Source organism: Salvelinus namaycush, unplaced genomic scaffold (assembly GCF_016432855.1).
Source record: "Salvelinus namaycush isolate Seneca unplaced genomic scaffold, SaNama_1.0 Scaffold241, whole genome shotgun sequence".
NCBI classification, from domain to species: Eukaryota; Metazoa; Chordata; class Actinopteri; order Salmoniformes; family Salmonidae; genus Salvelinus; species Salvelinus namaycush.
In genome coordinates, this window is record NW_024059242.1 from 146,210 (window position 1) to 171,228 (window position 25,019).

Genomic DNA, 25,019 nt, shown 5'->3' on the forward strand with positions numbered 1-25,019 from the left:
GTACTCTCTGGTTTAACTGACTGGTAATGTACTGGTAATATACTATAGTTTAACTGACTGGTAATGTACTCTCTGCTTTAACTGACTGGTAATGTACTGGTAATGTACTATAGTTTAACTGGCTGGTAATGTACTCTCTGCTTTAACTGACTGGTAATGTACTGGTAATATACTATAGATTAACTGACTGGTAATATACTATAGATTAACTGACTGGTAATGTACTGGTAATGTACTATAGTTTAACTGGCTGGTAATGTACTCTCTGCTTTAACTGACTGGTAATGTACTGGTAATATACTATAGATTAACTGACTGGTAATATACTATAGATTAACTGACTGGTAATGTACTGGTAATATACTCTCTAGTTTAACTGGCTGGTAATGTACTCTCTAGTTTAACTGGCTGGTAATGTACTCTCTGGTTTAACTGACTGGTAATGTACTCTCTGGTTTAACTGGCTGGTAATGTACTCTCTAGTTTAACTGACTGGTAATGTATTCTCTAGTTTAACTGACTGGTAATATACTGGTAATGTACTTTCTAGTTTAACTGACTGGTAATATATTCTCTAGTTTAACTGACTGGTAATATACTGGTAATGTACTCTCTAGTTTAACTGACTGGTAATGTATTCTCTAGTTTAACTGACTGGTAATATACTGGTAATGTACTTTCTAGTTTAACTGACTGGTAATATACTGGTAATGTGCTCTCTAGTTTACCTGACTGATAATGTACTCTCTAGTTAAACCAGAGAGTACAATTACCAGTACATTACAATGTCTACACTGTATTTCCAGAGAGTACATTACCAGTACATTACCAGTCAGTTAAACTAGAGATTACATTACCAGTATATTACCAGTCAGTTAAACTAGAGATTACATTGCCAGTCAGTTAAACTAGAGAGTACATTACCAGTCAGTTAAACTAGAGATTACATTACCAGTATATTACCAGTCAGTTAAACTAGAGATTACATTACCAGTCAGTTAGACTAGAGAGTACATTACCAGTCAGTTAAACTAGAGAGTACATTACCAGTCAGTTAAACTAGAGAATACATTACCAGTATAATACCAGTCAGTTAAACTAGAGAGTACATTTCCAGTATATTAATAGCCAGTTAAACTAGAGATTACATTGTTTAACTGACTAGTAATGTACTCTCTGTTTTAACTGACTGTTAATATACTGGTAATGTAATCTCTAGTTTAACTGTCTGGTAATGTACTCTCTAGTTTAACTGGCTGGTAATGTACTGGTAATATACTCTCTAGTTTACTCTCTGTACTCTCTGGTTTAACTGACTGGTAATGTACTCTCTGGTTTAACTGACTGGTAATGTACTGGTAATATACTATAGTTTAACTGACTGGTAATGTACTCTCTGGTTTAACTGACTGGTAATGTACTATAGTTTAACTGACTGGTAATGTACTGGTAATATACTATAGTTTAACTGACTGGTAATGTACTCTCTGGTTTAACTGACTGGTAATGTACTGGTAATGTACTATAGTTTAACTGGCTGGTAATGTACTCTCTGGTTTAACTGACTGGTAATGTACTATAGTTTAACTGACTGGTAATGTACTGGTAATATACTATAGTTTAACTGACTGGTAATGTACTCTCTGGTTTAACTGACTGGTAATGTACTGGTAATGTACTATAGTTTAACTGGCTGGTAATGTACTCTCTGGTTTAACTGACTGGTAATGTACTATAGTTTAACTGACTGGTAATGTACTGGTAATATACTATAGATTAACTGACTGGTAATGTACATGGCCAATGTTGAATGTTTATCCGTTTAAGCTTGGAAAAGAGACCCTTAAACCCAGACTTGGGACCAAAGACCCACTCCACTGAATAGCAGGCTAGTGATTACTTTGAAATGCTTGCAGTTGGCCACTGATTCCTTCCAAACCACTCATTGTTGCGATTTCCAACTTGTTGTGTAATGTTTATGTCCAATGGCCGATGAGCACCGATATGTTTTATCTATAATTTCTCTTCATATGACAATGATTGAAAAGGATTTGCTAGTAGATTGTCAACTTGATTCATGATGATGACTGCTAGCTAAGATTTTGAAAGTATGATGTTGACATGATCAGTCCAATCAAAGCTGCTGTAGATATAATGTGATTTGACGTCATTTTATCTGTGGCCAATGATCTTGAGCCTTCTTGGATGGGCACTTCTAATGTAACTCTATGGCAGCACCCAAGGGGGCTTGAATGTTCAAGCTCTACCCTTTCGAATTTGGAGGTGACGTAGTGTCCCCATGAGTGACAGAACACTGAGCCAATCACGGCGCAACTAGAGAACATTACCAACCCCTTTGTTCTGTATTTTCCGCTGGCTGCTCCACCACCACAGAAAGCACTGAGCTAGGCTGAAACACCTGCATTTTGGAGCTTAACCCAACGTCAACAGTGAAGAGGCGACTCCGGGATGCTGGCCTTCTAGGCAGAGTTCCTCTGTCCAGTCTCAACATCAACAGTGAAGAGGCGACTCCGGGATGCTGGCCTTCTAGGCAGAGTTCCTCTGTCCAGTCTCAACATCAACAGTGAAGAGGCGACTCCGGGATGCTGGCCTTCTAGGCAGAGTTCCTCTGTCCAGTCTCAACATCAACAGTGAAGAGGCGACTCCGGGATGCTGGCCTTCTAGGCAGAGTTCCTCTGTCCAGTCTCAACATCAACAGTGAAGAGGCGACTCCGGGATGCTGGCCTTCTAGGCAGAGTTCCTCTGTCCAGTCTCAACATCAACAGTGAAGAGGCGACTCCGGGATGCTGGCCTTCTAGGCAGAGTTCCTCTGTCCAGTCTCAACATCAACAGTGAAGAGGCGACTCCGGGATGCTGGCCTTCTAGGCAGAGTTCCTCTGTCCAGTCTCAACATCAACAGTGAAGAGGCGACTCCGGGATGCTGGCCTTCTAGGCAGAGTTCCTCTGTCCAGTCTCAACATCAACAGTGAAGAGGCGACTCCGGGATGCTGGCCTTCTAGGCAGAGTTCCTCTGTCCAGTCTCAACATCAACAGTGAAGAGGCGACTCCGGGATGCTGGCCTTCTAGGCAGAGTTCCTCTGTCCAGTCTCAACATCAACAGTGAAGAGGCGACTCCGGGATGCTGGCCTTCTAGGCAGAGTTCCTCTGTCCAGTCTCAACATCAACAGTGAAGAGGCGACTCCGGGATGCTGGCCTTCTAGGCAGAGTTCCTCTGTCCAGTGTATGTGTTCTTTTGTTCATCTTCATCTTTTATTTTTATTGTCCAGTCTGATATATGGCTTTTTCTTTGCAACTCTGCCTAGAAGGCCAGCATCCCGGAGTCGCCTCTTCACTGTTGATGTTGAGACTGGTGTTTTGCGGGTACTATTTAATAAAGCTGCCAGCTGAGGACTTATGAGGCGTCTGTTTCTCAAACTAGACACTCTAATGTACTTGTCCTCCTGCACAGTTGTGCACCGGGGCCTCCCACTCCTCTTTCTATTCATTCTGGTTAGAGCCAGTTTGCGCTGCTCTGTGAAGGGAGTAGTACACAGCGTTGTACGATATTTTTAGTTTCTTGGCAATTTCTCGCATGGAATAGCCTTAATTTCTTAGAACAAAAATAGACTGACAAGTTTCAGAAGAAAGTTATTTGTTTCTGGCCATTTTGAGCCTGCAATTGAACCCACAAATACTGATGCTCCAGATACTCAACTAGTCTAAAGAAGGCCAGTTTTATTGCTTCTTTAATCAGGACAAAAGTTTTCAGCTGTGCTAATATAATTGCAAAAGGGTTTTCTAATGATCAATTAGCCTTTTAAAATGATAAACTTGGATTAGCTAACACAACGTGCTGTTGGAACGCAGGAGTGATGGTTGCTGATAATGGGCCTCTGTACGCCTATGTAGATATTCCATAAAACAATCAACCGTTTCCAGCTACAATAGTCATTTACAACATTAACAATGTCTACACTGTATTTCTGATCAATTTGATGCTAATTTTTTTTTTAAACAAGGACATTTCTAAGTGACCCCAAACTATTGAACGGTAGTATATACTGTATATATATATATATATATGTGATGGGATGTATAGACATTATAGACAGTATGTGGATAGAATATGTTGTATATCTGATATAATAGTATATGTACAGCAATAGTTCAATAGAATGGCCTTGACTAGAATACAGTGTATACATATGAAATGAGTACAACAGTATGTAAACATTCTTAAAGTATCTAGTGTTCCATGACTATGTATATAGGGCAGCAGCCTCTAAAGGTGCAGGGTAGAGTAACCAGGTGGTAGCCGGCTAGTGACAGTGACTAAGTTCAGGGCGGAGTACTGGGCAGAGGCTGGCTAGTGGTGACTATTTAACAGTCTGATGGCCTTGAGATAGCAGCTGTTTTTCAGTCTCTCAGTATCATTATTCATGCTTACTGTCTACTTGTACTGTCTAGTTTGAATGGAGCTGGTGGTCTAAGCCAATAATGAGTTTATACTGTATGTGGTCTATCTGTGTTGTGATTGGCCTCTGTGACTTAATGCTGTCTTCCCAGAACAAACTATTCGGTCTGTTATTACATTGCCGTTGTGTTACCACTGTATTAACACTGTCTGTCTCTCTCTCCCTCTCTCTCAGAGGGAGGTATGCTATGGCGGTGTCTCAGAGTAGAGTTAGTACTTGGAGCAGTAAACAGGTGTCTGGCTGGCTGAAGCAGGAGGGGTTTGGGCAGTATGTGGAGCTGCTGTGTTCTAAACACCGTGTGGATGGCCCCAGCCTGCTGACTCTAGGGGAGGCTGACCTGCGTGAACCCCCTCTGGGCCTCACTGTGCTGGGGGACATCAAGAGGCTGGCCCTGGCCCTGCGGAGGCTCCAAAGACAGAACCAGGAGCAACTGGAGGAGCTGGGGATAGGGTTAGGGGGATTAGGGGCTGCTGCTGGGGGACACAGGGCCTGTCACGGGGATGACTGGGGGGATCACAGGGCTGCTGCTGGGGGGGACAGGGCCTGTCACGGGGATGACTGGGGGGATCACCGGGCTGACAGGCGATGTAACGGAGGGGAGCGTGTGTGTAACGGGGCAGGGCGCCGTCAGGTGGACTGTGGGGTCTCAGGGTCATGGTCAGGGTCGCGACCCCGGTCAGGGACGGAGTTAGAAGAAGACCAGTGCCACATTCACTCCACTGGGGACAGGAAGTGCCTTCTAGGGCGTCTGGACCCAGAGCTGTGGAAGACAGTAGTCAGCTCTGTTTACGTCATGCTCGTCTTCGGATTCACCTCCTTCGTCATGGTGATCGTCCACGACCGCGTTCCCGATATGACAACTTACCCGCCACTGCCCGACATCTTCCTGGATAGGTGAGTCTGACCTTTAACCTCTAACCCCTGACCTCTAATCCCACTGCCAAACATAGGTGAGCTTGACCTAGGTGAGCTTGACCTCTAACCCTTGGCCTCACATTATTATTCCCTTTTTCTCTGACAGTGTACCCAGAATCCCTTGGGCTTTTGCGATGGCGGAGGCTTGTGGTCTAATCCTAGTTTACATCTTCCTGTTGGTGCTACTACTACACAAACACAGGTACTACTACTACTACTACTACTACTACTACTACTACTACTACTACACAAACACAGGTACTACTACTACTACTACTACTACTACTACTACTACTACTACTACTACTACTACTACTACTACACAAACACAGGTACTACTACTACTACTACTACTACCACTACTACTACTACTACTACTACTACTACTACTACTACTACTACTACTACTACACAAACACAGGTACTACTACTACTACTACTACTACTACTACTACTACTACTACTACTACACAAACACAGGTACTACTACTATTACTACTACTACTACTACTACTACTACTACTACTACTACTACTACTACTACTACTACTACTACTACTACTACACAAACACAGGTACTACTACTACTACTACTACTACTACTACTACTACTACTACTACTACTACTACTACTACTACTACACAAACACAGGTACTACTACTACTACTACTACTACTACCACTACTACTACTACTACTACTACTACTACTACTACTACTACTACTACTACTACTACTACACAAACACAGGTACTACTACTACTACTACTACTACTACTACTACTACTACTACACAAACACAGGTACTACTACTATTACTACTACTACTACTACTACTACTACTACTACTACTACTACTACTACTACTACTACTACTACACAAACGCAGGTACTACTACTACTACTACTACTACTACTACTACTACTACTACTACTACTACTACACAAACACAGGTACTACTACTACTACTACTACTACTACCACTACTACTACTACTACTACTACTACTACTACTACTACTACTACTACTACTACTACACAAACACAGGTACTACTACTACTACTACTACTACTACTACTACTACTACACAAACACAGGTACTACTACTATTACTACTACTACTACTACTACTACTACTACTACTACTACTACTACTACACAAACACAGGTACTACTACTACTACTACTACTACTACTACTACTACTACTACTACTACTACTACTACTACTACTACTACTACTACACAAACACAGGTACTACTACTACTACTACTACTACTACTACTACTACTACTACTACTACTACTACTACTACTACTACACAAACACAGGTACTACTACTACTACTACTACTACTACTACTACTACTACTACTACTACTACTACTACTACTACTACTACTACTACTACTACGACTAGACAAACACATGTACTACTACTACTACTACTAGACAAACACATGTACTACTGCAATACTACTACTACTACTACTACGACTAGACAACACATGTACTACTGCAATACTACTACTACTACTACTACTACTACTACTACTACTACAACTAGACAAACACATGTACTACTGCAATACTACTACTACTACTACTACTACGACTAGACAAACACATGTACTACTGCAATACTACTACTACTACTATTACTACTACTACTACGACTAGACAAACACGTGTACTACTGCGATACTACCGCAATACTGTTACTACTACTACTGCTACTCCTACTACGACTAGACAAACACATGTACTTCTGCAATATTACTGCAATAATATTACTACTACTACTACTACTATTACACAAACACGTGTACTACTACTACTACTACTACTACAACTACTACTACTAGACAAACACTGGTACACCTGCAATACTACTACGACATTTTTGTACTACTGCACTACTACTGCACTACTACTACTGTAATACTACTGTTAGGAATGTTCAGGAACCTCGTAAGACATCATAATAAAATGAAGGGATATTATTGCAAAAGGAAATAGCAAAATGTCTGTGGACATTGGAGGGATGGAGTTAAAATAAAAATGAATGGTGGATTGGACGCTGTGGGTGAAAATCCAACAAAATCCAAGAAAGAGAAAATTAGGAATATATGAATAATTATTGAACTACAGATACCGTAGATGTGAGCAAAATAGCTTTAATTAAGTAGCAGTAAAAGTATTGTTGCCTGTTAGTTTACTGTAATTAGGGTAGGGATGAAAAAAGAACGAGGATTAGAAATGATGCAAACAATTAATACTACTACTAATAATGCTACTGCTGCTACTATGACTAAAACCACTGCTACCACTACAACCACTACTACTACTACCACTACTACTACTACTACTACTACTACTACTACTCCTACCACTACCACTACGACTACTACGACTACTACTACTACTACTACTACTACTACTACTACTACTACTACTACTACTACTACTACTACTACCACCACTACAACCACTACTACTACTACCACTACTACTACTACTACTACTACTACTACTACTCCTACCACTACCACTACTACCACTACGACTACTACTACTACTACTACTACTACTACTACTACTACTACTACTACTACTACTACTACCACTACTACTACTACTACCACCACTACAACCACTACTACCACTACTACTACTACTACTACTACTACTACTACTACTACTACAACCACTACTACCACTATTACTACTACTACTACTACTACTACTACTACTACTACTACGACTACTACTACTACTACTACTACTACTACTACTACTACTACTACTACTACCACCACTACAACCACTACTACCACTACTACTACTACTACTACTACTACTACTACTCCTACCACTACTACTACTACTACTACTACTACTCCTACCACTACTACTACTACTACTACTACTACGGCTACTACTCCTACCACAACCACTACAACCACTACTACTACCACCACTACAACCACTACTACCACTACTACTACTCCTACCACTACTAATATGACTACAACTACTACTACGACTACAACTACTACTCCTACCACTACTACTACTCCTACTACTACTACTACTCCTCCTACTATTACTACTACTACGTCTACTACTACTACTCCTACCACTACTACTACTACTACTACTACTACTACTACTCCTACTACTACTACTACTACGTCTACTACTACTACTACTACCACTACTACTACTACTACTACTACTACTACTACTACTACCACTACTACCACTACTAATATGACTACAACTACTACTACGTCTACTACTACTACTACTACAACCACTACTACCACTACTACTACTCCTACCACTACTACTACTCCTACCACTACTACTACCACTACAACCACTACTACTACTACTACTACTCCTACCACTACTACTACTCCTACCACTACTACTACTACGGCTACTACTCCTACCACTACTACTACCTCTACTACTACTACCACCACTACAACCACTACTACCACTACTACTACTCCTACCACTACTACTACTACTACTACTACTCCTACCACTACTACTACTACTACTACTACGGCTACTACTCCTACCACTACCACTACTACTACTCCTACCACTACTACTACTACGGCTACTACTCCTACCACTACCACTACCACTACTACTACTACTCCTACCACTACCACTACTACCACTACTACTAGTCCTACCACTACTACTACTACTACTACTACTACAACCACTACTACTACTACTACTACTAATACTACTACTACTACTACTACTACTACTACTACTACTACTACTACTACTACTACTACTACCACTACTACTACTACGACTACTACTACTACTACTACTACTACTACTACTACTACTCCTACCACTACTACTACTACTACTACTACGGCTACTACTCCTACCACTACCACTACTACTACTCCTACCACTACTACTACTACGGCTACTACTCCTACCACTACCACTACCACTACTACTACTACTCCTACCACTACCACTACTACTACTACTACTACTACAACCACTACTACCACTACTACTACTACTACTACTACTACTACTACTACCACTACTACTACTACTACTACTACTACTACTACTACTACTACTACTACGACTACTACTACTACTACTACTACTACTACTACTACTACTACTACCACCACTACAACCACTACTACCACTACTACTACTACTACTACTACTACTACTACTCCTACCACTACTACTACTACTACTACTACTACTACTACTACTACTACTACGGCTACTACTCCTACCACTACCACTACAACCACTACTACTACCACCACTACAACCACTACTACCACTACTACTACTCCTACCACTACTAATATGACTACAACTACTACTACGACTACAACTACTACTCCTACCACTACCACTACAACCACTACTACTACCACCACTACAACCACTACTACCACTACTACTACTCCTACCACTACTAATATGACTACAACTACTACTACGACTACAACTACTACTCCTACCACTACCACTACAACCACTACTACTACCACCACTACAACCACTACTACCACTACTACTACTACTACTACTACTACTACTACTACTCCTCCTACTACTACTACTACTACTATGTCTACTACTACTACTCCTACCACTACTACTACTACTACTACTACTACTACTACTACTCCTACTACTACTACTACTACGTCTACTACTACTACTACTACCACTACTACTACTACTACTACTACTACTACTACTACTACCACTACTACCACTACTAATATGACTACAACTACTACTACGTCTACTACTACTACTACTACAACCACTACTACCACTACTACTACTCCTACCACTACTACTACTCCTACCACTACTACTACCACTACAACCACTACTACTACTACTACTACTCCTACCACTACTACTACTCCTACCACTACTACTACTACGGCTATTACTCCTACCACTACTACTACCTCTACTACTACTACCACCACTACAGGCCCCGTGTGGCTCAGTTGGTAGAGCATGGCGCTTGCAACGCCAGGGTTGTGGGTTCGTTTCCCACGGGGGGCCAGTACAAAAAAAGTATGAATGTATGTACTTGTAAGTCGCTCTGGATAAGAGCGTCTGCTAAATGACTTAAATGTAAAATGTAAATGTACAACCACTACTACTACTACTACTACTACTACTACTACTACTACTACTACTACTACTCCTACCACTACTATTACTACTACTACTACTCCTACCACTACTACTACTACTACTACGGCTACTACTCCTACCACTACTACTACTCCTACCACTACTACTACTACGGCTACTACTCCTACCACTACCACTACCACTACTACTACTACTCCTACCACTACTACTACTACTACTACTACCACTACTACTACTACTACGGCTACTACTCCTACCACTACCACTACTACTACTCTTACTACTACTACTACTACTACTACCACCACTACAACCACTACTACCACTACTACCACTACTACTACTACTCCTACCACTACTACTACTACTACTCCTACCACTACTACTACTACTACCACTACTACTACTACTACTACTACTACTACTACTACCACCACTACAACCACTACTACCACTACTACTACTACTACTACTACTACTCCTACCACTACTACTACTACCACTACTACTACTACTACAACTACTACTACTACTACCACTACTACTACTACTACTACTACTACTACTACTACTACTACCACCACTACAACCACTACTACCACTACTACTACTACTACTACTACTACTACTACTACCACCACTACAACCACTACTACCACTACTCCTACTACTACTACTACTACTACTACTACTACTACTACTACAAACACTACTACCACTACTCCTACTACTACTACTACTACTACTACTACTACTACTACCACCACTACAACCACTACTACCACTACTACTACTACTACTACTCCTACCACTACTACTACTACTACTACTGCCACCACAACTACTACTACCATTACTACCACTACTACTACTACTACTACTACTACTACTACTACTACTACTACTACTACTACTACTACCACTACTACTACTACTACTACTACTACTACTACTACTACTACTACTACTACTACTACTACCACTACTACAACCACTACTACCACTACCACTACTACTACTACTACTACTACTACCACTACTACTACTACTACTACTGCCACCACAACTACTACTACCATTACTACCACTACTACTACTACCTCCACTACTACTACTGTACTTCTCTCTCTCTCTCTAGGTCTATCATACTGAGGGCTCTCTCTCTCTCTCTCTTGGTCTATCACATTAAGGTCTCTCTCTCTCTCTCTCTCTTGGTCTATCACATTAAGGTCTCTCTCTCTCTCTCTCTCTTGGTCTATCACATTAAGGTCTCTCTCTCTCTCTCTCTCTCTCTCTCTTGGTCTAGCACATTAAGGTCTCTCTCTCTCTTGGTCTATCACATTAAGGTCTCTCTCTCTCTCTCTTGGTCTAGCACATTAAGGTCTCTCTCTCTCTTGGTCTATCACATTAAGGTCTCTCTCTCTCTTGGTCTATCACATTAAGGTCTCTCTCTCTCTTGGTCTATCACATTAAGGTCTCTCTCTCTCTTGGTCTATCACATTAAGGTCTCTCTCTCTCTTGGTCTATCACATTAAGGTCTCTCTCTCTCTTGGTCTATCACATTAAGGTCTCTCTCTCTCTTGGTCTATCACATTAAGGTCTCTCTCTCTCTCTCTCTCTTGGTCTATCATATTGAGGTCTCTCTCTCTCTTGGTCTATCATATTGAGGTCTCTCTCTCTCTTGGTCTATCACATTGTGTTGTCTCTCTCTCTCTCTCTCTCTTGGTCTATCATATTGAGGTCTCTCTCTCTCTCTCTTGGTCTATCATATTGAGGTCTCTCTCTCTCTCTTGGTCTATCACATTGTGTTGTCTCTCTCTCTCTCTCTCTCTTGGTCTATCATATTGAGGTCTCTCTCTCTCTCTTTGTCTATCATATTGAGGTCTCTCTCTCTCTCTTGGTCTATCATATTGAGGTCTCTCTCTCTCTCTTGGTCTATCATATTGAGGTCTCTCTCTCTCTCTTGGTCTATCATATTGAGGTCTCTCTCTCTCTCTTGGTCTATCATATTGAGGTCTCTCTCTCTCTTGGTCTATCATATTGAGGTCTCTCTCTCTCTCTTGGTCTATCATATTGTGTTGTCTCTCTCTCTCTCTCTCTCTTGGTCTATCACATTAAGGTCTCTCTCTCTCTTGGTCTATCACATTAAGGTCTCTCTCTCTCTTGGTCTATCACATTGTGTTGTCTCTCTCTCTCTCTCTCTCTTGGTCTATCATATTGAGGTCTCTCTCTCTCTTGGTCTATCACATTGTGTTGTCTCTCTCTCTCTCTCTCTCTCTCTCTCTTGGTCTATCATATTGAGGTCTCTCTCTCTCTCTCTTGGTCTATCATATTGAGGTCTCTCTCTCTCTTGGTCTATCATATTGAGGTCTCTCTCTCTCTCTTGGTCTATCACATTGTGTTGTCTCTCTCTCTCTCTCTCTAGGTCTAGCACATTAAGGTCTCTCTCTCTCTCTTGGTCTTTCACATTGTGTTGTCGCTCTCTCCCTCTCTAGGTCTATCATATTGTGGTCTCTCTCTCTCTCTCTTGGTCTATCACATTAAGGTCTCTCTCTCTAGGTCTATCACATTGTGTTGTCGCTCTCTCTCTCTCTCTTGGTCTATCACATTGTGTTGTCTCTCTCTCTCTCTCTCTCTCTCTTGGTCTATCACATTGTGTTGTCTCTCTCTCTCTCTCTCTCTCTCTCTCTCGGTCTATCACATTAAGGTCTCTCTCTCTAGGTCTATCCCATTGTGTTGTCGCTCTCTCTCTCTCTCTTGGTCTATCATATTGAGGTCTCTCTCTCTCTTGGTCTATCACATTGTGTTGTCTCTCTCTCTCTCTCTCTCTCTCTTGGTCTATCATATTGAGGTCTCTCTCTCTCTTGGTCTATCATATTGAGGTCTCTCTCTCTCTCTTGGTCTATCACATTGTGTTGTCTCTCTCTCTCTCTCTCTCTCTCTCTTGGTCTATCATATTGAGGTCTCTCTCTCTCTTGGTCTATCATATTGAGGTCTCTCTCTCTCTCTTGGTCTATCACATTGATTTGTCTCACTCTCTCTCTCTTAGTCTATCATATTGAGGTCTCTCTCTCTCTCTAGGTCTATCACATTGTGTTGTCGCTCTCTCTCTCTCTTGGTCTATCACATTGTGTTGTCTCTCTCTCTCTCTCTCTCTCTCTTGGTCTATCACATTAAGGTCTCTCTCTCTCTAGGTCTATCACATTGTGTTGTCGCTCTCTCTCTCTCTTGGTCTATCACATTGTGTTGTCTCTCTCTCTCTCTCTCTCTTAGTCTATCACATTAAGGTCTCTCTCTCTAGGTCCATCTCAATGTGTTGTCGCTCTCTCTCTCTCTCTTGGTCTATCATATTGAGGTCTCTCTCTCTCTTGGTCTATCATATTGAGGTCTCTCTCTCTCTCTTGGTCTATCACATTGTGTTGTCTCTCTCTCTCTCTCTCTAGGTCTAGCACATTAAGGTCTCTCTCTCTCTTGGTCTATCACATTGTGTTGTCTCTCTCTCTCTCTCTCTCTCTTGGTCTATCATATTGAGGTCTCTCTCTCTCTCTCTCTCTCTTGGTCTATCATATTGAGGTCTCTCTCTCTCTCTTGGTCTATCATATTGAGGTCTCTCTCTCTCTCTTGGTCTATCATATTGAGGTCTCTCTCTCTCTTGGTCTATCATATTGAGGTCTCTCTCTCTCTCTTGGTCTATTACATTGTGTTGTCACTCTCTCTCTCTTGGTCTAACACATTGTGTTGTCTCTCTCTCTCTCTCTCTCTCTCTCTCTTGGTCTATCATATTGAGGTCTCTCTCTCTCTCTTGGTCTATCATATTGAGGTCTCTCTCTCTCTCTTGGTCTATCACATTGTGTTGTCTCTCTCTCAATTCAATTCAATTCAATTCAAGGGGCTTTATTGGCATGGGAAACATGTGTTAACATTGCCAAAGCAAGTGAGGTAGATATTATACAAAAGTGAAATAAACAATACAAATTAACAGTAAACATTACACATACAGAAGTTTCAAAACAATAAAGACATTACAAATGTTATATTATATATATACAGTGTTGTAACAATGTACAAATGGTTAAAGCACACAAGTTAAAATAAATAAGCATAAATATGGGTTGTATTTACAATGGTGTTTGTTCTTCACTGGTTGCCCTTTTCTTGTGGCAACAGGTCACAAATCTTGCTGCTGTGATGGCACACTGTGGAATTTCTCCCAGTAGATATGGGAGTTTATCAAAATTGGATTTGTTTTCAAATTCTTTGTGGATCTGTGTAATCTGAGGGAAATATGTCTCTCTAATATGGTCATACATTGGGCAGGAGGTTAGGAAGTGCAGCTCAGTTTCCACCTCATTTTGTGGGCAGTGTGCACATAGCCTGTCTTCTCTTGAGAGCCATGTCTGCCTACGGCGGCCTTTCTCAATAGCAAGGCTATGCTCACTGAGTCTGTACATAGTCAAAGCTTTCCTTAAGTTTGGGTCAGTCACAGTGGTCAGGTATTCTGCCACTGTGTACTCTCTGTTTAGGGCCAAATAGCATTCTAGTTTGCTCTGTTTTTTTGTTAATTCTTTCCAATGTGTCAAGTAATTATCTTTTTGTTTTCTCATGATTTGGTTGGGTCTAATTGTGCTGTTGTCCTGGGGCTCTGTGGGGTGTGTTTGTGTTTGTGAACAGAGCCCTAGGACCAGCTTGCTTAGGGGACTCTTCTCCAGGTTCATCTCTCTGTAGGTGATGGCTTTGTTATGGAAGGTTTGGGAATCGCTTCCTTTTAGGTGGTTGTAGAATTTAACGGCTCTTTTCTGGATTTTGATAATTAGTGGGTATCGGCCTAATTCTGCTCTGCATGCATTATTTGGTGTTCTACGTTGTACACGGAGGATATTTTGGCAGAATTCTGCATGCAGAGTCTCAATTTGGTGTTTGTCCCATTTTGTGAAATCTTGGTTGGTGAGCGGACCCCAGACCTCACAACCATAAAGGGCAATGGGCTCTATGACTGATTCAAGTATTTTTAGCCAGATCCTAATTGGTATGTTGAAATTTATGTTCCTTTTGATGGCATAGAAGGCCCTTCTTGCCTTGTCTCTCAGATCGTTCACAGCTTTGTGGAAGTTACCTGTGGTGCTGATGTTTAGGCCGAGGTATGTATAGTTTTTTGTGTGCTCTAGGGCAACGGTGTCTAGATGGAATTTGTGGTCCTGGTGACTGGACCTTTTTTGGAACACCATTATTTTGGTCTTACTGAGATTTACTGTCAGGGCCCAGGTCTGACAGAATCTGTGCAGAAGATCTAGGTGCTGCTGTAGGCCCTCCTTGGTTGGTGACAGAAGCACCAGATCATCAGCAAACAGTAGACATTTGACTTCGGATTCTAGTAGGGTGAGACCGGGTGCTGCAGACTGTTCTAGTGCCCGCGCCAATTCGTTGATATATATGTTGAAGAGGGTGGGGCTTAAGCTGCATCCCTGTCTCACCCCACAACCCTGTGTGAAGAAATGTGTGTGTTTTTTGCCAATTTTAACCGCACACTTGTTGTTTGTGTACATGGATTTTATAATGTCGTATGTTTTACCCCCAACACCACTTTCCATCAATTTGTATAGCAGACCCTCATGCCAAATTGAGTCGAAGGCTTTTTTGAAATCAACAAAGCATGAGAAGACTTTGCCTTTGTTTTGGTTTGTTTGGTTGTCAATTAGGGTGTGTAGGGTGAATACATGGTCTGTTGTACGGTAATTTGGTAAAAAGCCAATTTGACATTTGCTCAGTACATTGTTTTCATTGAGGAAATGTACGAGTCTGCTGTTAATGATAATGCAGAGGATTTTCCCAAGGTTACTGTTGACGCATATTCCACGGTAGTTATTGGGGTCAAATTTGTCTCCACTTTTGTGGATTGGGGTGATCAGTCCTTGGTTCCAAATATTGGGGAAGATGCCAGATCTAAGGACGATGTTATAGAGTTTTAGTATAGCCAATTGGAATTTGTTGTCTGTATATTTGATCATTTCATTAAGGATACCATCAACACCACAGGTCTTTTTGGGTTGGAGGGTTTTTATTTTGTCCTGTAACTCATTCAAGGTAATTGGAGAATCCAGTGGGTTCTGGTAGTCTTTAATAGTTGATTCTAGGATTTGTATTTGATCATGTATATGTTTTTGCTCTTTATTCTTTGTTATAGAGCCAAAAAGATTGGAGAAGTGGTTTACCCATACATCTCCATTTTGGATATATAATTCTTCGTGTTGTTGTTTGTTTAGTGTTTTCCAATTTTCCCAGAATTGGTTAGAGTCTATGGAGTCTTCAATTACATTGAGCTGATTTCTGACGTGCTGTTCCTTCTTTTTACGTAGTGTATTTCTGTATTGTTTTAGTGATTCACCATAGTGAAGGCGTAGACTCAGGTTTTCCGGGTCTCTATGTTTTTGGTTGGACAGGTTTCTCAATTTATTTCTTAGATTTTTGCATTCTTTATCAAACCATTTGTCATTGTTGTTCATTTTCTTCGGTTTTCTATTTGAGATTTTTAGATTTGATAGGGAAGCTGAGAGGTCAAATATACTGTTAAGATTTTCTACTGCCAAGTTTACACCTTCACTATTGCAGTGGAACATTTTACCCAGGAAGTTGTCTAAAAGGGATTGAATTTGCTGTTGCCTAATTGTTTTTTGGTAGGTTTCCAAACTGCATTCCTTCCATCTATAGCATTTCTTAATGTTACTCAGTTCCTTTGGCTTTGATGCCTCATGATTGAGTATTGCTCTGTTCAAGTAGACTGTGATTTTGCTGTGGTCTGATAGGGGTGTCAGTGGGCTGACTGTGAACGCTCTGAGAGACTCTGGGTTGAGGTCAGTGATAAAGTAGTACAGTGCTACTGCCAAGAGATGAGCTATAGGTGAACCTACCATAGGAGTCCCCTCGAAGCCTACCATTGACTATGTACATACCCAGCGTGCGACAGAGCTGCAGGAGTTGTGACCCGTTTTTGTTGGTTATGTTGTCATAGTTGTGCCTAGGGGGGCATATGGGGGAGGGAATGCTGTCACCTGCAGGCAGGTGTTTGTCCCCCTGTGTGCTGAGGGTGTCAGGTTCTTGTCCAGTTCTGGCATTTAGGTCGCCACAGACTAATACATGTCCCTGGGCCTGGAAATGATTGATTTCCCCCTCCAGGATGGAGAAGCTGTCTTTATTAAAGTATGGGGATTCTAGTGGGGGGATATAGGTAGCACACAGGAGGACATTTTTCTCTGTTAAGATCATTTCCTTTTGAATTTCTAGCCAAATGTAAAATGTTCCTGTTTTGATTAATTTAATGGAGTGAGTTAGGTCTGCTCTATACCAAATTAGCATTCCCCCTGAGTCCCTTCCCTGTTTCACACCTGGTAGTTTGGTGGATGGGACTACCAGCTCTCTGTAACCTAGAGGGCAACCAGTGGGTCCGTCTCCGCTATACCATGTTTCTTGCAGGATGACAATGTCTGCATTACCGATTTCTTTGGTGAAGTCCGGGTTCCTGCTCTTTAGGCCAAAGGCAGATGACCTCAGGCCTTGGATATTCCAGGATGATATAGTGAAGGCTTTTTGTTCCATAAAGTGTCCAATGTTGTTGGCCGTGTGGTTTGGCCTCAGGCCAGTAAGTGTGAGCAGAGCCTGCTGAGCATCTGGTACATGCCGTTGGCTTGGGCGAGTGTAAGAGTGGGGGTTGGGCCTGTTTGCCCGCTCACTACCTGGGCGTATGTGTGACTTCCATGTTGATGCCCTCTTTGCGGGGGTGGGGTGCATGGGGTGGGCAGGAGTGGCATAGGTCTGATCTGAGGGGGCCTAAATGGGGTGTGGGCATGGTTGATGTGGGGGGGTGTTGATTGGTTGGGGTGGGGGTGTGGATGTGTCTGGGGGTGCTGTGGTCTGGATGTAAGTCCTCTTGGCGTGGGTCCTCTATGTGTAGGTCCACGGGGGGGTCCTGCAGGCCTTGGAGGGTGTCTCGCTGGTCTGGGTGGGGTGTCTATTGATCTGTTGCTCCTGTGTGAAGTGTTGGGGCTGCGTTTGAGAGCGATGTCCTTTAGAGTCCGGGCAAAGGTGGGCACTGCTGCCTTATAGAGGTGGACCTGGTCATAGAGGCTGTTCAAGTCCAGGGTGGAGTGGTGGGCCAGGAAAACATTTGGTTTTGAGGCACAGTCACGGGAAATGCTTGCGTTTACCCGCTGTATTGTAGCAGGGTGGAAGTCTTTTCGTGGTAGCAGGGTGGAGATAACCACTTGTGCATTGGGGAAAGTAGAAGAAGCTTTTTCAATCACTCCCTTCAGTGCTGTGGCCACCCTTTCCTGCTGTGCTCTCAGGTCGTTTGTGCCTGTGTGTATTATTATGTGGCTAGGTGAGCCTAGTTTGTCCTCAGACAGAAGGTCTAGGGCGCACTGGGTGATTGGACACCAGAGTTTAGACACACTGTGTTTGGGAAAAAGTTTTTTTTCTTCTATATATTTCCCATTTGAGTCCATAAGGAGAACAATCTGTGTCTTGTGTTTGTTCTCAGTGGGTGTGGGGGGGTTGTCAGGAGGGCTATCAGGGTGGCTGACAGGGGGGGTGCTCAGGGGGGGTGAGAGCTGCTGGGCTTGGGGTTTTTCTTTTGTCTGTTCTGCTGTGATGTTGACTCTATGGTCAGGGTCTGGTGTGGACTGTTCTGCTGTGGTGTCGAGACTTTTGTCCGGTGCTGATGTGGGCTGTTCTGCTGGCGTCTCTGTGGGGATGGCCACCTCCCTAGTGGGTTGTTCTCTGTCACATGCCATCCCCCTCAACCTCTCCTCCAGCAGTCTGATCCTCTCCTCCATCCCCCTCTCCCTCTCCTCCAGCAGTCTGATCCTCTCCTCTAGTGCTTTGTTCTGCTCCTGCTTCTGCTCTTTCTCCTGTTGAAGTTGTCTCACCACTGTCCAGAGTGCAGATATGTCTCTCTCCACCTCCAGCTCTCCTGGTCTGGTTAAGGGGTTGTTGTGCTGGACTGTTGTCTGGGTCTGTGCTGACTGGAGTGTAATCACCTGCTGTTCCAGCTCCACCTGCCTTACCTCCAGCTGGGTGAATTTATCCTTCATTTCAATGAGGGAGAAGTGCTCTGTACTGGGAGGTTGACTGTCTGCTGAGGGTTGCTCGTCTGTGGGGTTATATGATGAAGAGGTCTGGTCTGACCCGCTTGGGGTGGGGGTATCTTTATCAAGGGAGAGCTTCTCCTGCTGGCTAATTCTTTGATTAGGTGAAAGTCCAGCTGAAACTGTTTGGGGTTGCCCTGTACCAATACTGTTCCAGACTTATATAGATTTATGTTAGCTGACTCAGAGTCCTCGTTGTCAAGTATCCTGAGTTTCCACCCCTCGTTAACCCCCCCTCTCTTAACAGAGGGGTAGTGTGCTAATATAGCACTGTGCCATGCCAGGGGATGGTTTGTGTGGAAGATAAGGTTGCTGATGTTCCCATTTTTGTAATAGTCAGCAAAAAGTGTCTCTTGATTTTCCATAAAGAGCTTCATTTTGTGCTCTTTTCTTGCCTTATCATTCTTTACACTCACAGGGTACTGTATTTTAATTACCTCTGAACAGCAGGAGGGAGCTTCTAAGGCCTCTCCATTTGGTTGGGGTAGACTATTCGCCATTGTTGGGCTAATGGTCTTTGACACCTCTCACTTGACACGTCAGTGCTAGTTGAAGCTGTATCAAGTCAGTTCCAGGTTGGGTGGTGTTTTCAGGTTTCTGTTGTTTTCCAGAGAATTTGCTGTTTAGCATAATAATCCTTGGTGGTTGTGAATCTTTCAGGTGATTCCGTAATTCCGTCCAAAATCAGGTTGTAGGTTTTGAGTTTTGATTTGAATTTAGGGTTATGTTGTAGAGGGTAGCATCCTGTATGTGTTCCTGACAAAAAATCCAAGTTTAACTAACTCTAAATCTATCTTTTTTAAAGAAAATGCTGAAAAATGCAGGAGCTCATCTGATCATCTGATCATGACCTCTCTCTCTCTCTCTCTCTCTCCTTGTTAGCTAGCTAGCTTCTTTCAGGAGAGTCCCTAGCAACTGCCTAGCAACAGGTAAACAACTTAGCTAGCTAAGAAAACGGTATAATTTTATGAAAAATGTTTACTTTTTCAAAAGCCTTTCTTCTTTGTTTGCTGCTTGTTTGGTCTCCTATTCAGTCTTGCAGTTTTCTTTTGCTTTTTTTCGATGTACTTTACTCTAAAAACCATGTAAAATTCAATATTTGTAGGAGCTCATCTTTTCAGCTGTTGCTGCTTAATTTGGAACTCCGGAATGTCTCTCTCTCTCTCTCTCTCTCTCTCTCTCTCTAGGTCTATAATGTCTCTCTCTCTCTCTCTCTCTCTCTCTCTCTCTCTCTCTCTCTCTCTCTCTCTCTCTCTACGTCTATAATGTCTCTCTCTCTCTCTCTCTCTCTCTCTCTAGGTCTATAATGTCTCTCTCTCTCTCTCTCTCTCTCTAGGTCTATAATGTCTCTCTCTCTCTCTCTCTCTCTCTCTCTCTCTCTCTCTCTCTCTCTAGGTCTATCATATTGAGGTCTCTCTCTCTCTAGGTCTATAATGTCTCTCTCTCTCTCTCTCTAGGTCTATAATATCTCTCTCTCTCTCTCTAGGTCTATAATATCTCTCTCTCTCTCTCTAGGTCTATAATATCTCTCTCTCTCTCTCTAGGTCTATAATATCTCTCTCTCTCTAGGTCTATAATATCTCAATTCAATTCAATTCAATTCAATTTTCAATTTCAATTCAAGGGGCTTTATTGGCATGGGAAACATGTGTTAACATTGCCAAAGCAAGTGAGGTAGATATTATACAAAAGTGAAATAAACAATACAAATTAACAGTAAACATTACACATACAGAAGTTTCAAAACAATAAAGACATTACAAATGTTATATTATATATATACAGTGTTGTAACAATGTACAAATGGTTAAAGCACACAAGTTAAAATAAATAAGCATAAATATGGGTTGTATTTACAATGGTGTTTGTTCTTCACTGGTTGCCCTTTTCTTGTGGCAACAGGTCACAAATCTTGCTGCTGTGATGGCACACTGTGGAATTTCTCCCAGTAGATATGGGAGTTTATCAAAATTGGATTTGTTTTCAAATTCTTTGTGGATCTGTGTAATCTGAGGGAAATATGTCTCTCTAATATGGTCATACATTGGGCAGGAGGTTAGGAAGTGCAGCTCAGTTTCCACCTCATTTTGTGGGCAGTGTGCACATAGCCTGTCTTCTCTTGAGAGCCATGTCTGCCTACGGCGGCCTTTCTCAATAGCAAGGCTATGCTCACTGAGTCTGTACATAGTCAAAGCTTTCCTTAAGTTTGGGTCAGTCTCTATCTCTCTCTCTCTCTAGGTCTATAATATCTCTCTCTCTCTCTCTAGGTCTATAATATCTCTCTCTCTCTCTCTAGGTCTATAATATCTCTCTCTCTCTCTAGGTCTATAATATCTCTCTCTCTCTCTCTCTAGGTCTATAATATCTCTCTCTCTCTCTTGGTCTATAATGTCTCTCTCTCTCTCTCTAGGTCTATAATATCTCTCTCTCTCTCTCTAGGTCTATAATATCTCTCTCTCTCTCTCTAGGTCTATAATGTCTCTCTCTCTCTCTCTAGGTCTATAATATCTCTTTCTCTCTCTCTAGGTCTATAATATCTCTCTCTCTCTCTCTAGGTCTATAATATCTCTCTCTCTCTCTCTAGGTCTATAATATCTCTCTCTCTCTCTCTAGGTCTATAATGTCTCTCTCTCTCTCTCTAGGTCTATAATATCTCTCTCTCTCTAGGTCTATAATATCTCTCTCTCTCTCTAGGTCTATAATGTCTCTCTCTCTCTCTCTATGTCTATAATATCTCTCTCTCTCTCTCTAGGTCTATAATATCTCTCTCTCTCTCTCTCTCTAGGTCTATAATATCTCTCTCTCTCTCTCTTGGTCTATAATATCTCTCTCTCTCTCTAGGTCTATAATATATCTCTCTCTCTAGGTCTATAATGTCTCTCTCTCTCTCTCTCTCTAGGTCTATAATATCTCTCTCTCTCTCTAGGTCTATAATCTCTCTCTCTCTCTCTCTCTCTCTAGGTCTATAATGTCTCTCTCTCTCTCTCTCTCTCTCTCTCTCTCTCTCTCTCTCTCTCTAGGTCTATCATATTGCGGCGTCTGTGTTCTCTGATTGGAACAGTGTTTCTGCTGCGTTGCGTCACCATGTTTGTTACCTCCCTCTCTGTACCTGGACAACACCTACAGTGCTCCAGTAAGGTGGGACACACATACTAACACACCCAGACTACCTGGTGATGGGTGATTAAAGGGCAGTCTGATGACTGGGTGATTACTGGACACACATACTAACACACCCAGACTACCTGGTGACTGGGTGATTAAAGGGCAGAGTCTGATGACTGGGTGATTACTGGACACACATACTAACACACCCAGACTACCTGGTGACTGGGTGATTATAGGGCAGAGTCTGATGACTGGGTTATTAGATCATTGCTAACACCGTGTGTGTGTGTGTGTGTGTGTGTGTGTGTGTGTGTGTGTGTGTGTGTGTGTGTGTGTGTGTGTGTGTGTGTGTGTGTGTGTGTGTGTGTGTGTGTGTTTGCGTGCGTGCGTGCGTGCGTAGATGTATGGTGATACGTGGTCTAAGGTCCAGAGGGTGTTAGCTATATGGAGTGGCTTTGGCATGACGCTGAATGGAGTGGATACCTGTGGAGATTACATGTTCTCTGGTCACACTGTGGTACTCACCATACTCAACTTCTTCATCACAGAGTGTGAGTCGTACTGTGTGTGTGTAACAAAAACATTTGTCACAAGTGCTGATTAACAACATGCCCTACTAGAGATCAGAGAGGGATATTATAATGTCTGATTATCTACTGTATATCATGTATATTTCCTGTAGATACTCCTCGTAGCTGGCACCTGATCCACACCATCTCCTGGGTACTGAATCTGTTTGGTATCTTCTTCATCCTGGCGGCTCATGAGCACTACTCCATAGATGTGTTCATCGCTTTCTACATCACCACCAGGCTGTTCCTGTACTACCACACTCTGGCCAACACCAGGGCCTTCCAACACAGCCGCCGCGCTCGGATCTGGTTTCCCATGTTCTCCTTCTTCGAGTGTAACGTCAACGGCCCTGTTCATAACCAGTACAACTGGCCCTTCAGCGGGCCTGCCTGTATGAAGACACTGATTGGATAACGCAACGCAGCACACACACACACACACACACACAGGTAGGGTTAGGCTTTAGTTAGTGTCAGGGTTCTAGATTCTAGATTCTATGTTCTAGATTCTAAAGAATTGCATATTGTACTTTCAGTATTATACAGATAATGTATGGATAGCAGTAGATATTGAGCTATGTATAATGTATGTTGTTTATTGATGAGTTAAATCAGTTAGCTGTGTGTTTGTAGCTAGCCATATTTAATGTATTGGAATCTGAGCTTCATTAACATCATGTATGTACACTGAATGTACTAGACATTAGGACTCTTTCCACGACACAGACGGACCAGGTGAATCAAGGTGAAAGTTATGATCCCTTATTGATGTCACTTGTTAAATCTACTTCAATCAATGTAGATGATGGGGAGGAGACAGGTTAAAGAAGGATTCTTAAGCCTTGAGACAATTGAGACATGGATTGTGTACGTGTGCCATTGAGGGTGAATGGGCAAGACAAAATATTTAAGTGCCTTTGAACAGGGTATGGTAGTAGGTGCCAGGCGCACTGGTTTGAGTGTGTCAAGAACTGCAATGCTGCTGGGTTTTTCACACTCAACAGTCCTACCACCCAAAGAACATCCAGCCAATGGGTCATTGATGAAAGAGGACAGAGAAAGCTGTGCAGAGCAACAGATGGGCTACAGTTAATCAACCGACAGTCCAGTACAACATTGCTGCCCAAAGACCCATAAAATAATGCACAACTTGTCATACCTTGACACAACCTTACAGAGTTCCACTTCTTTCAGAAAAAAAACTAAAACCTGTGTGTTGCAGTGAGGAACGGAAACGCTGGAAAAACATTTCCTGGTCTGATGAATCCCGGTTCCTGCTGTTTCACTCTGATGGGAATACCATGAGTACATGTATCCATGTCGCGTGCCAACATTGCAGCTTGTTGGTGTGATGGTGTGTTTTCATGGCACACATTGGACCCCTTGATAAAAGTGGAGCAATGTGTGAATGTCACAGGATATCTGAACATCATTGCCAATCAGATGCATCCCTTCATGGCAGCAGTGTATCCATCTGCAAATAGATTTTTTTCAGCCCCATGCCACAAGGCTAGGATTGTCAAGGAATGGTTCCACAAACATGACAGTGAATTCAGCTTACTGCAGTGGCCTGCCCAGTCGCCAGATGTCAATCCAACTGAACATCTGTGGG

The 25,019-nt window shown here is 42.3% G+C and overlaps 1 protein-coding gene across 1 annotated transcript; it reads left to right on the top strand.

Annotated features, from left to right (window-relative positions):
- Positions 1-4,662: 4,662 nt before the first annotated feature.
- LOC120038865 (sphingomyelin synthase-related protein 1-like) lies at positions 4,663-23,822 on the top strand. The gene is made up of 6 exons (XM_038984448.1): positions 4,663-4,966; positions 5,072-5,369; positions 5,497-5,592; positions 22,748-22,865; positions 23,236-23,386; positions 23,518-23,822. The coding sequence occupies exons 1-6, from the start codon at positions 4,663-4,665 to the stop codon at positions 23,820-23,822; spliced, it is 1,272 nt and encodes a 423-aa protein (XP_038840376.1).
- Positions 23,823-25,019: the final 1,197 nt, after the last annotated feature.

Excerpts from the sequence above, each read along its gene's own strand:
- LOC120038865 (XM_038984448.1), top strand. The coding sequence starts at position 4,663 with ATGGCGGTGTCTCAGAGTAGAGTTAGTACTTGGAGCAGTAAACAGGTG. Across the intron at positions 4,967-5,071 it reads TGCTGGGGGACACAGGGCCT|GGGAGCGTGTGTGTAACGGG; the intron begins GTCACGGGGATG and ends GATGTAACGGAG. Across the intron at positions 22,866-23,235 it reads ACCTACAGTGCTCCAGTAAG|ATGTATGGTGATACGTGGTC; the intron begins GTGGGACACACA and ends GTGCGTGCGTAG.